We start from the raw sequence: 13,742 nt of genomic DNA, 5'->3' as shown, positions 1-13,742 counted from the left end.
TTCAAGTGTGCTGTCTGAAACCCCTGATGCCACACGTCCTGGAAAACCTACCAGACAATTTCTCGACACCTCCAGAACGAATTGTTTCTGAAAAGATCCCAGTGACCCATCTCTGTCTACCCGGATGCCAGACAAAACAGGACAGTTAACATCCTTCCATATCTTCTCTTTTTTCTTCAAGAATTAGCAAGTATTTGGCCAAAGTATTCTTTTTTGTCTTTTTTTTTGTAACAGACCTCTGCAGAGAGAATTTCTGTTTTTTTTGGTATGTGTGTGTGGGGAATTTAAAAAGGGAACTTTCATATTTCAATCTGTGTGTTAATGTTTTGCTTCATTACTGGTTAAGTCTTGTTTTATAATAAACTGATAATTTTGTTGTTTATTAAAGAAACCTGGTTAGTGTGTTTTATCTGGGAAAGATAAGAGTATATAGATTAACTGTATTGGTAAGTGGGAAAATTGAAATATATATTGTGACCTGTGGAGAAGTGGGACTGGAAAAGACAGTGCACTCCTTCCACCTCGGTCGTAACGGTTTTTCAGACTGAAGGAAGGAATACAGTGGGGTTCCCCAGGGTTTGGTGCTGGGACCCCTGCTTTTCTTGATGTATATTAATGACCTAGACTTGGGTGTATGGGACACAATTTCAAAACTTGCGGATGACACAAAAATTTGAAGTATTAGGAACATAGGAAATAGGAGCAGGAGTAGGCCATTCAACCCCTCAATCCTTCTCCACCATTCAACCAGATCATCTTCTACTTCAACGTAATTTTTCCGCACTATCCCTGTAATCCTTGATATCTTTAATATCAAGATACATACCATTTGCCCTCCTTATTGCTTGCTGGATCTGCATGTTAGCTTTCAGTGACTTATGAACAAGGACACCCAGGTCCCTTTGGACATCAACACTTCCCAATCTCTCACCATTTAAGAAATACTCTGCATTTCTGATTTTCCTACCAAAGTGGATAACTTCACATTTTTCACATTATATTCCATCTGCCAAGTTCTTGCCCACACACGGAGCTTGACTAAATCCCCTTGAAGCCACTTTGCATCTTCCTCACAACTCACATTTGTGTCATCAGCAAACTTGGAAATATTACAATTGGTCCCACATTCAAATCATTGAGATTGATTGTGGAAACACTGATCCTTGCGGTACCCTTGCAGTATTGTGAACTGTGAGGAGGATAGTGATAAACTTCAAGAGAACCTGAAACAGTTGATGGAATGGGCAGAAAAGTGACAGATGAAATTTAATGCAGAGAAGTGAGAAATGATTCATTTAGGCAGGAAGAATGAGGAACGGCAATATAAAGGGTACAATTCTGAAAGGGGGCGCAGGAACAGAGAGGTTTTTTTTATTCATTCATGGGTTGTGGGCGTCACTGGCTATGCCAGCATTTATTGCCCATCCCTAATTGCCCTTGAGAAGGTGGTGGTGAGCTGCCTTCTTGAACTGCTGCAGCCTATGGGAGGTAGGTACACCCACAGTGCTGTTAGGAAGGGAGTTCCAGGATTTTGACCCAGCGACAGTGAAGGAACGGCGATATAGTTCCAAGTCAGGATGGTGTGTGACTTGGAGGGGAACTTGCAGGTGGTGGTGTTCCCATGCATCTGCTGTCCTTGTCCTTCTAGTTGGTAGAGGTCGCGGGTTTGGAAGGTGCTGTCGAAGGAGCCTTGGTGCAGTTTATCTTGTAGATGGTACACACTGCTGCCACTGTGCGTCTGTGGTGGAGGGAGTGAATGTTTGTAGATGGGGTGCCAATCAAGCGGGCTGCTTTGTCCTGGATGTTGTCGAGCTTCTTGAGTGTTGTTGGAGCTGCACCCATCCAGGCTAGTTACAAACTGTGTGGTTATGCTTTACTTTATTAATGGTTAAGAATTGTTTTATAATATAATGTTGTTGTTTATTCAAGACACCTGGTTGGTGTGTTTTATTCTGCGATAAAAATAGAGTCTATGATTGACCGTATCGGTAAGTGGGAAAAAATGTAAATATATGTTGTGACTCGTGCAGAAGTGGAACTAGAATAAACAGTGCACTCCTCCCACCTCGGTCATGACAATAGTGAATATTAGTCAGTAGGCTAGCTGCAGAACTGGTGACAGAGAAGTCAAGGAAGGGAAGGGAAGAATCAGACATGGAGAAAGTGAAGTTGAACCAAGGGTCAGAATTGGAAGCAAAGTTGAAGAAGTTTTCTGATTGAGGGCTCTGATGTATTCCGGTACCGGAAGAGGAGGTAAGGGAGGGGGGCCCGAGTACAACTGGAACAAGAGATGTTCGACATATCCCACAAAAAGACAGGGACAGCTCGGACCTGTGCGGGTAGCCATGCAACACCTTTTATTTGGAGGAAGTGAGTGGAGTTGAAAGAGAAGTTGTTCAATGTGAGAACAAGTTCGATGTGGTTCTCACTTGTATTATCTATTGTGGCTTTCAAAAGGGAATTGTACAAGCAGCTTGTGCTGGGATATGAACAGTGTGGGATCTCTGCACTTGTGCTGAGATATGAACAGTGTGGGGATCTCTGCACTTGTGCTGGGATGTGAACAGTGTGGGGATCTCTGCACTTGTGCTGGGATGTGAACAGTGTGGGGATCTCTGCACTTGTGCTGGGATGTGAACAGTGTGGGGATCTCTGCACTTGTGCTGGGATGTGAACAGTGTGGGGATCTCTGCACTTGTGCTGGGATGTGAACAGTGTGGGGATCTCTGCACTTTTCCAAGGTGCAGAAAAGTATTACTCATCCACCACTAGATGGCGCTCTCTGTCTATTTAACCCTTCACCTGATTGGTTACTGGAAATGGTAATCAAAGCTGCTTCTGCCGCACGAATTCCCGCCTCCCGGTTTCCATTGGACAACATGGTTACAAGTGTAATAAAAACAAGAAATGCTGGAACCACTCAGTAGGTCTGGCAGCCTCTGTGGAAGGAGAAGCAGAGTTAACGTTTCGGGTTAGTGACCATTCTTCGGAAGTTACCGATTAGGCACACTACAGCATGCCGGACTGAACATTGAATTTCAATAATTTCAGAGCATGTCGGGCCCCCCATTTTACTTTTATTTTTAGTTATTTTTTCTTTTTTACATTTTTTACAACTTTTTTTTTCATGTGTATTTCATTTCATCTTAGTTTGAGTTTGCTTACCCACTGTTTTTTGCATGTCTGTACTTGCTGGTGTTCAACCTTCAGTCCATTAACACCCTATCTGTACTAATGCTTTGTCTTTCAACACACCATTAACATATTGTTTGCCTTTGCTCCGTGACCTTTTGGTCAGCTATGTGGCCTGGTCCAATCTGCACCTTCTCCTTTGTTATCTCTTGCCCCACCCCCACCTCACTTGTTTATAACCTGTGACTTTTCTAATATTTGCTAGTTCCAAAGAAGGGTCACTGACCCGAAACGTTAACTCTGCTTCTCTTTTCACAGATGCTGCCAGACCTGCTGAGTGATTCCAGCATTTCTTGTTTTTATTTCAGATTTCCAGCATCCGCAGTATTTTGCTTTTATTTATTATGTTTACCAATGTAGCCTGATTGGCCAGTTCAGATGTCAATCCTGCCGTTCTCAGCTTTTCCAGTCCCCACACGGGGGCCGCTACAGCGCGCACGCGCGGCCCATCTGCGGCGTGGGGCGGGGTGAGGGGGGGGGGACATTCGCTGCACCAATCAGACACCTGATCCCGTCCTCCTGCCTGTGATTGACATTCCGAATCGCACATTCAGCCACACTGGGATGGAGGAGGAGGAGGAGGCGGGGCCAGGCTGACTGACAGGCGGACGCACCATTAAGAGACCAGTACAGTGTGCATTTGATCCAATCGTCAGCAGGGGGTGGGCGCTGGATTCTTGGAGCGCTCGCGCTGCAAAGTTTGAGGTTCAGAGCGCGAGTCAGTGACAGTTAGAGCGCGAGTCGGTGACAGTTAGAGCGCGAGTCGGTGACAGACAGAGCGCGAGTCGGTGACAGTTAGAGCGCGAGTCAGTGACAGACAGAGCGCGAGTCGGTGACAGACAGAGCGCGAGTCGGTGACAGTTAGAGCGCGAGTCGGTGACAGACAGAGCGCGAGTCGGTGACAGTTAGAGCGCGAGTCGGTGACAGACAGAGCGCGAGTCGGTGACAGACAGAGCGCGAGTCGGTGACAGTTAGAGCGCGAGTCGGTGACAGTTAGAGCGCGAGTCAGTGACAGACAGAGCGCGAGTCGGTGACAGACAGAGCGCGAGTCGGTGACAGAGCGCGAGTCAGTGACAGTTAGAGCGCGAGTCGGTGACAGTTAGAGCGCGAGTCGGTGACAGACAGAGCGCGAGTCGGTGACAGAGCGCGAGTCGGTGACAGAGCGCGAGTCGGTGACAGACAGAGCGCGAGTCGGTGACAGAGCGCGAGTCAGTGACAGTTAGAGCGCGAGTCAGTGACAGACAGAGCGCGAGTCAGTGACAGACAGAGCGCGAGTCGGTGACAGTTAGAGCGCGAGTTAGTGACAGTTAGAGCGCGAGTCGGTGACAGAGCGCGAGTCAGTGACAGTTAGAGCGCGAGTCGGTGACAGAGCGCGAGTCGGTGACAGAGCGCGAGTCAGTGACAGTTAGAGCGCGAGTCAGTGACAGTTAGAGCGCGAGTCAGTGACAGACAGAGCGCGAGTCAGTGACAGAGCGCGAGTCGGTGACAGACAGAGCGCTAGTCTGTGACAGACAGAGCGCGAGTCGGTGACAGTTAGAGCGCGAGTCAGTGACAGACAGAGCGCGAGTCAGTGACAGTTAGAGCGCGAGTCGATGACAGACAGAGCGCGAGTCGGTGACAGTTAGAGCGCGAGTCAGTGACAGTTAGAGCGCGAGTCGGTGACAGTTAGAGCGCGAGTCGGTGACAGACAGAGCGCGAGTCGGTGACAGACAGAGCGCGAGTCAGTGACAGTTAGAGCGCGAGTCGGTGACAGACAGAGCGCGGGTCGGTGACAGTTAGAGCGCGAGTCAGTGACAGTTAGAGCGCGAGTCAGTGACAGACAGAGCGCGAGTCGGTGACAGACAGAGCGCGAGTCGGTGACAGACAGAGCGCGAGTCAGTGACAGTTAGAGCGCGAGTCGGTGACAGACAGAGCGCGGGTCAGTGACAGAGCGCGAGTCAGTGACAGACAGAGCGCGAGTCAGTGACAGACAGAGCGCGAGTCAGTGACAGTTAGAGCGCGAGTCAGTGACAGACAGAGCGCGAGTCAGTGACAGAGCGCGAGTCGGTGACAGACAGAGCGCTAGTCTGTGACAGACAGAGCGCGAGTCGGTGACAGTTAGAGCGCGAGTCAGTGACAGACAGAGCGCGAGTCAGTGACAGTTAGAGCGCGAGTCGATGACAGACAGAGCGCGAGTCGGTGACAGTTAGAGCGCGAGTCAGTGACAGTTAGAGCGCGAGTCAGTGACAGACAGAGCGCGTTAGAGCGCGAGTCGGTGACAGACAGAGCGCGAGTCGGTGACAGTTAGAGCGCGAGTCAGTGACAGTTAGAGCGCGAGTCAGTGACAGACAGAGCGCGAGTCAGTGACAGACAGAGCGCGAGTCGGTGACAGACAGAGCGCGAGTCGGTGACAGACAGAGCGCGAGTCAGTGACAGTTAGAGCGCGAGTCGGTGACAGACAGAGCGCGGGTCATTGACAGAGCGCGAGTCAGTGACAGACAGAGCGCGAGTCAGTGACAGTTAGAGCGCGAGTCGGTGACAGACAGAGCGCGAGTCGGTGACAGGGCGCGAGTCAGTGACAGACAGAGCGCGAGTCGGTGACAGACAGAGCGCGAGTCGGTGACAGAGCGCGAGTCGGTGACAGAGCGCGAGTCAGTGACAGTTAGAGCGCGAGTCAGTGACAATTAGAGCGCGAGTCAGTGACAGACAGAGCGCGAGTCGGTGACAGACAGAGCGCGAGTCGGTGACAGAGCGCGAGTCGGTGACAGAGCGCGAGTCAGTGACAGTTAGAGCGCGAGTCAGTGACAGTTAGAGCGCGAGTCGGTGACAGACAGAGCGCGAGTCGGTGACAGACAGAGCGCTAGTCTGTGACAGACAGAGCGCTAGTCTGTGACAGACAGAGCGCGAGTCGGTGACAGAGCGCGAGTCAGTGACAGTTAGAGCGCGAGTCAGTGACAGTTAGAGCGCGAGTCAGTGACAGACAGAGCGCGTTAGAGCGCGAGTCGGTGACAGACAGAGCGCGAGTCGGTGACAGTTAGGGCGCGAGTTAGTGACAGTTAGAGCGCGAGTCAGTGACAGACAGAGCGCGAGTCAGTGACAGACAGAGCGCGAGTCAGTGACAGAGCGCGAGTCGGTGACAGACAGAGCGCGAGTCGGTGACAGTTAGAGCGCGAGTCAGTGACAGTTAGAGCGTGAGTCGGTAACAGACAGAGCGCGAGTCGGTGACAGACAGAGCGCGAGTCAGTGACAGAGCGCGAGTCGGTGACAGACAGAGCGCGGGTCAGTGACAGAGCGCGAGTCAGTGACAGTTAGAGCGCGAGTCAGTGACAGTTAGAGGGCGAGTCGGTGACAGACAGAGCGCGAGTCAGTGCCAGTTAGAGCGCGAGTCAGTGCCAGTTAGAGCGCGAGTCAGTGCCAGTTAGAGCGCGAGTCAGTGACAGTTAGAGCGCGAGTCGGTGACAGTTAGAGCGCGAGTCACTGACAGTTAGAGTGCGAGTTGGTGACAGACAGAACGCGAGTCAGTGACAGAGCGCGAGTCAGTGACAGTTAGAGCGCGGGTCGGTGACAGAGCGCGAATCAGTGACAGTCAGAGCGCGAATCAGTGACAATCAGAGCGCGAGACAGTGACAGACAGAGCGCGAATCAGTGACGGTCAGAGCGCGAGGCAGTGACGGTCAGAGCGCGAGGGAGTAACAGACAGAGCGCGAGACAGTGACAGACAGAGCGCGAGACTGTGACAGTCAGAGCGCGAGACTGTGACAGACAGAGCTCGAGTCAGTGACAGTCAGAGCGCGAGACAGTGACAGACAGAGCTCGAGTCAGTGACAGTCAGAGCGCGAGACTGTGACAGACAGAGCTCGAGTCAGTGACAGTCAGAGCGCGAGACAGTGACAGACAGAGCGCGAGACAGTGACAGACAGAGCTCGAGTCAGTGACAGTCAGAGCGCGAGTCAGTGACAGTCAGAGCGCGAGACAGTGACAGACAGAGCTCGAGTCAGTGACAGTCAGAGCGCGAGTCAGTGACAGACAGAGCGCGAGTCAGTGACAGAGAGCGTGAGTCAGTGGCAGTCAGAGCGCGAGTCAGTGACAGACAGAGCCTGAGTCAGTGACAGAGTGTGAGAAGAGAACCAGACAGACACAGTGTGAGATGCACAGTGTCTGACACACACATACACAAACAGACACAGCGTCAGACACACACACACACAGACAGTGACAGACAGACAAACACATAGACACACAGACTGACACGCACACAAGCAAACACAGTCTCAGACAGGCGCACACAGACTGTGCCAGACAGTGACAGACAGATATAGGTATATACACCGAAAGGCTGGAACAGGGGAGGGTAGCCTGAAAGGCAGATACTGAATGAGAGGGACAGTGAGATAGACAGACGGGAAACAGAGCCAATTACATATACATAGCCAGCACCATAGGGATATATTGACACAGATATAGGCGATACACAATATAGTGAGAAAGCTGTCAGTCAGTAACCCTGAGAAAGGGATAGGTAATAGAGAGAGAGAAAGAGAAAAACTGCAGTATAAATACAGAGAGTGGTTCGGCAGATGTCCAAATAGTGAGAGAGGCCAGTCAGGGAGACAGAGAACGGTGTCAAGGCCATTTCATGAAGAAGACTGAATCAAACAAAAGATCTACAGGCACGAGAAGGTCACAAGGATGGCATCATTCTGCCCCAAGTGTACTAAACCTGTCTACTACGGTAAGTGCACTGTCCTAACAGAGGCCCATGATTCACAAAACGGATCCGAGTCTATTTATCAGGAGGAGGGGGAATGATCCCTGATGTGTTCCATCCCCATTGATAAGGAGGAGGAGGAATTATCCCTGACGTGTTCCATCCCCATTGATCAGCAGGAGGAGGAATGATCCCTGACGTGTTCCATCCCCATTGATCAGGAGGAGGAGGAATGATCCCTGACATGTTCCATCCCCATTGATCAGGAGGAGGAGGAATGATCCCTGACGTGTTCTATCCCATTGATCAATTGGAGGAGGAATTATCCCTGACGTATTCCATCCAATTGATCAGGAGGAGGAGGAATGTTCACTGACGTGTTCTATCCCATTGATCAATTGGAGGAGGAATGATCCCTGACATGTTCCATCCCCATTGATCAGGTGGAGTAGGAATGATCCCTGACGTGTTCGATCCCCATTGATCAGCAGGAGGAGGAATGATCCCTGACGTGTTCCATCCCCATTGATCAGGTGGAGGAGGAATGATCCCTGACGTGTTCCATCCCCATTCATCAGGAGGAGGAGGAATGATCCCTGACGTGTTCTATCCCATTGATCAGGTGGAGGAGGAATGATCCCTGACGTGTTCTATCCCCATTGATCAGGTGGAGGAGGAATGATCCCTGATGTGTTCCATCCCCATTGATCAGGTGGAGGAGGAATGATCCCTGACGTGTTCCATCCCCATTCATCAGGAGGAGGAGGAGGAATGATCCCTGACGTGTTCTATCCCATTGATCAGATGGAGGAGGAATGATCCCTGACGTGTTCTATCCCATTGATCAGGTGGAGGAGGAATGATCCCTGACGTGTTCCATCCCCATTGATCAGGTGGAGGAGGAATGATCTCTGACGTGTTCCATCCCCATTGATCAGGTGGAGGAGGAATGATCCCTGACATGTTCCATCCCCATTGATCAGGTGGAGGAGGAAAGATCCCTGACGTGTTCCATCCCCATTGATAGGGTGGAGGAGGAATGATCCCTGACGTGTTCCATCCCCTATGATCAGGAGGAGGAGGAATGATCCCTGACGTGGTCCATCCAATTGATCAGGTGGAGGAGGAATGATCCCTGACGTGTTCCATCCCCACTGATCAGGAGGAGGAGGAATGATCCCTGACGTGTTCTATCCCATTGATCAATTGGAGGAGGAATTATCCCTGACGTGTTCCATCCAATTGATCAGGAGGAGAGGAATGTTCCCTGACATGTTCTATCCCATTGATCAATTGGAGGAGGAATTATCCCTGACGTGTTCCATCCAATTGATCAGGAGGAGGAGGAGGAATGATCCCTGACATGTTCCATCCCACTGATCAATTGGAGGTGGAATGATCCCTGACGTGTTCCATCCCCATTGTTCGGGAGGAGGAGGAAGGATCCCTGACGTGTTCCATCCCCATTGATCAGGAGGAGGAGGAGGAATGATCCCTGACGTGTTCCATCCCCATTGATCAGGAGGAGGAGGAGGAATGATTCCTGATGTGTTCCATCCCCATTGATCAATTTGAGGAGGAATGATCCCTGACGTGTTCCATCCCCATTGATCAATTGGAGGAGGAATGATCCCTGACGTTGTCTATCCCATTGATCGGGACGAGGAGGAATGATCCCTGACTTGTTCCATCCCAATTGATCAGTAGGAGGAGGAATGATCCCTGACGTGTTCCATCCCCATTGATCAATTGGAGGAGAAATGATTCCTGACGTGTTCCCTCCCCATTGATCAGGAGGAGGAGGAATGATCTCTCACGTGTTCCATCCCCATTGATCAGGAGGAGGAGCAAGGATCCCTGACGTGTTCCATCCCCATTGATCAGGAGGAGGAGGAATGATCCCTGACGTGTTCGATCCCCATTGATCAGGAGGAGGAGGAATGATCCCTGACGTGTTCTATCCCATTGATCAGGTGGAGGAGGAATGATCCCTGACGTGTTCCATCCCCATTGTTCGGGAGGAGGAGGAAGGATCCCTGACGTGTTCCATCCCCATTGATCAATTGGAGGAGGAGGAGGAATGATCCCTGACGTGTTCCATCCCCATTGATCAGGAGGAGGAGGAGGAATGATTCCTGATGTGTTCCATCCCCATTGATCAATTGGAGGAGGAATGATCCCTGACGTGTTCCATCCCCATTGATCAATTGGAGGAGGAATGATCCCTGACGTTGTCTATCCCATTGATCGGGACGAGGAGGAATGATCCCTGACTTGTTCCATCCCAATTGATCAGTAGGAGGAGGAATGATCCCTGACGTGTTCCATCCCCATTGATCAATTGGAGGAGAAATGATTCCTGACGTGTTCCCTCCCCATTGCTCAGGAGGAGGAGGAATGATCTCTCACGTGTTCCATCCCCATTGATCAGGAGGAGGAGCAAGGATCCCTGACGTGTTCCATCCCCATTGATCAGGAGGAGGAGGAATGATCCCTGACGTGTTCTATCCCATTGATCAGGTGGAGGAGGAATGATCCCTGACGTGTTCTATCCCCATTGATCAGGTGGAGGAGGAATGATCCCTGACGTGTTCCATCCCCATTGATCAGGTGGAGGAGGAATGATCCCTGACGTGTTCCATCCCCATTCATCAGGAGGAGGAGGAATGATCCCTGACGTGTTCTATCCCATTGATCAGGTGGAGGAGGAATGATCCCTGACGTGTTCTATCCCATTGATCAGGTGGAGGAGGAATGATCCCTGACGTGTTCCATCCCCATTGATCAGGTGGAGGAGGAATGATCTCTGACGTGTTCCATCCCCATTGATCAGGTGGAGGAGGAATGATCCCTGACGTGTTCCATCCCCATTGATCAGGTGGAGGAGGAAAGATCCCTGACGTGTTCCATCCCCATTGATAGGGTGGAGGAGGAATGATCCCTGACGTGTTCCATCCCCTATGATCAGGAGGAGGAGGAATGATCCCTGACGTGTTCCATCCAATTGATCAGGTGGAGGAGGAATGATCCCTGACGTGTTCCATCCCCACTGATCAGGAGGAGGAGGAATGATCCCTGACGTGTTCTATCCCATTGATCAATTGGAGGAGGAATTATCCCTGACGTGTTCCATCCAATTGATCAGGAGGAGAGGCATGTTCCCTGACATGTTCTATCCCATTGATCAATTGGAGGAGGAATTATCCCTGACGTGTTCCATCCAATTGATCAGGAGGAGGAGGAGGAATGATCCCTGACATGTTCCATCCCACTGATCAATTGGAGGTGGAATGATCCCTGACGTGTTCCATCCCCATTGTTCGGGAGGAGCAGGAAGGATCCCTGACGTGTTCCATCCCCATTGATCAGGAGGAGGAGGAGGAATGATCCCTGACGTGTTCCATCCCCATTGATCAGGAGGAGGAGGAGGAATGATTCCTGATGTGTTCCATCCCCATTGATCAATTGGAGGAGGAATGATCACTGACGTGTTCCATCCCCATTGATCAATTGGAGGAGGAATGATCCCTGACGTTGTCTATCCCATTGATCGGGACGAGGAGGATTGATCCCTGACTTGTTCCATCCCAATTGATCAGTAGGAGGAGGAATGATCCCTGACGTGTTCCATCCCCATTGATCAATTGGAGGAGAAATGATTCCTGACGTGTTCCCTCCCCATTGATCAGGAGGAGGAATGATCTCTCACGTGTTCCATCCCCATTGATCAGGAGGAGGAGCAAGGATCCCTGACGTGTTCCATCCCCATTGATCAGGAGGAGGAGGAATGATCCCTGACGTGTTCGATCCCCATTGATCAGGAGGAGGAGGAATGATCCCTGACGTGTTCTATCCCATTGATCAGGTGGAGGAGGAATGATCCCTGACGTGTTCCATCCCCATTGTTCGGGAGGAGGAGGAAGGATCCCTGACGTGTTCCATCCCCATTGATCAATTGGAGGAGGAGGAGGAATGATCCCTGACGTGTTCCATCCCCATTGATCAGGAGGAGGAGGAGGAATGATTCCTGATGTGTTCCATCCCCATTGATCAATTGGAGGAGGAATGATCCCTGACGTGTTCCATCCCCATTGATCAATTGGAGGAGGAATGATCCCTGACGTTGTCTATCCCATTGATCGGGACGAGGAGGAATGATCCCTGACTTGTTCCATCCCAATTGATCAGTAGGAGGAGGAATGATCCCTGACGTGTTCCATCCCCATTGATCAATTGGAGGAGAAATGATTCCTGACGTGTTCCCTCCCCATTGATCAGGAGGAGGAGGAATGATCTCTCACGTGTTCCATCCCCATTGATCAGGAGGAGGAGCAAGGATCCCTGACGTGTTCCATCCCCATTGATCAGGAGGAGGAGGAATGATCCCTGACGTGTTCGATCCCCATTGATCAGGAGGAGGAGGAATGATCCCTGACGTGTTCTATCCCATTGATCAGGTGGAGGAGGAATGATCCCTGACGTGTTCTATCCCCATTGATCAGGTGGAGGAGGAATGATCCCTGACGTGTTCCATCCCCATTGATCAGGTGGAGGAGGAATGATCCCTGACGTGTTCCATCCCCATTCATCAGGAGGAGGAGGAATGATCCCTGACGTGTTCTATCCCATTGATCAGGTGGAGGAGGAATGATCCCTGACGTGTTCTATCCCATTGATCAGGTGGAGGAGGAATGATCTCTGACGTGTTCCATCCCCATTGATCAGGTGGAGGAGGAATGATCTCTGACGTGTTCCATCCCCATTGATCAGGTGGAGGAGGAAAGATCCCTGACGTGTTCCATCCCCATTGATCAGGTGGAGGAGGAAAGATCCCTGACGTGTTCCATCCCCATTGATAGGGTGGAGGAGGAATGATCCCTGACGTGTTCCATCCCCTATGATCAGGAGGAGGAGGAATGATCCCTGACGTGTTCCATCCAATTGATCAGGTGGAGGAGGAATGATCCCTGACGTGTTCCATCCCCACTGATCAGGAGGAGGAGGAATGATCCCTGACGTGTTCTATCCCATTGATCAATTGGAGGAGGAATTATCCCTGACGTGTTCCATCCAATTGATCAGGAGGAGAGGAATGTTCCCTGACATGTTCTATCCCATTGATCAATTGGAGGAGGAATTATCCCTGACGTGTTCCATCCAATTGATCAGGAGGAGGAGGAGGAATGATCCCTGACATGTTCCATCCCACTGATCAATTGGAGGTGGAATGATCCCTGACGTGTTCCATCCCCATTGTTCAGGAGGAGGAGGAAGGATCCCTGATGTGTTCCATCCCCATTGATCAGGAGGAGGAGGAGGAATGATCCCTGACGTGTTCCATCCCCATTGATCAATTGGAGGAGGAATGATCCCTGACGTGTTCCATCCCCATTGATCAATTGGAGGAGGAATGATCCCTGACGTTGTCTATCCCATTCATCAGGAGGAGGAGTATTGATCCCTGACGTTTTCCATCCCCATTCATAAGGAGGAGGAGGAATGATCCCTGACTTGTTCCATCCCAATTGATCAGTAGGAGGAGGAATGATCCCTGATGTGTTCCATCCCCATTGATCAATTGGAGGAGAAATGATTCCTGACGTGTTCCCTCCCCATTGATCAGGAGGAGGAGGAATGATCTCTCACGTGTTCCATCCCCATTGATCAGGAGGAGGAGCAAGGATCCCTGACGTGTTCCATCCCCATTGATCAGGAGGAGGAGGAATGATCCCTGACGTGTTCGATCCCCATTGATCAGGAGGAGGAGGAATGATCCCTGACGTGTTCCATCCCCATTCATCAGGAGGAGGAGGAATGATCCCTGACTTGTTCCATCCCCATTCATCAGGAGGAGGAGGAATGA

At 50.9% G+C, this 13,742-nt stretch overlaps 1 protein-coding gene across 2 annotated transcripts in view; it reads left to right on the top strand.

The window, feature by feature from the left end:
• The first annotated feature begins 6,651 nt into the window (after positions 1-6,651).
• LOC137359608 (cysteine-rich protein 3-like) overlaps positions 6,652-13,742 on the top strand; it is a 232,609-nt gene continuing 225,518 nt past the window's right edge. For both annotated transcript variants that reach the window (XM_068025437.1, XM_068025438.1), the window contains exon 1: positions 6,652-7,903. In XM_068025437.1, coding sequence (XP_067881538.1) covers positions 7,861-7,903 — 43 coding nt within the window. In that variant the 5' untranslated portion in view covers positions 6,652-7,860. The remainder of the gene's footprint in view (positions 7,904-13,742) is intronic.

This window comes from Heterodontus francisci, unplaced genomic scaffold (assembly GCF_036365525.1).
Source record: "Heterodontus francisci isolate sHetFra1 unplaced genomic scaffold, sHetFra1.hap1 HAP1_SCAFFOLD_461, whole genome shotgun sequence".
NCBI lineage: Eukaryota > Metazoa > Chordata > Chondrichthyes > Heterodontiformes > Heterodontidae > Heterodontus > Heterodontus francisci.
The sequence above is the reverse complement of the archived record's forward strand: the minus strand, read 5'-3'. Positions and strand labels throughout refer to the sequence as shown.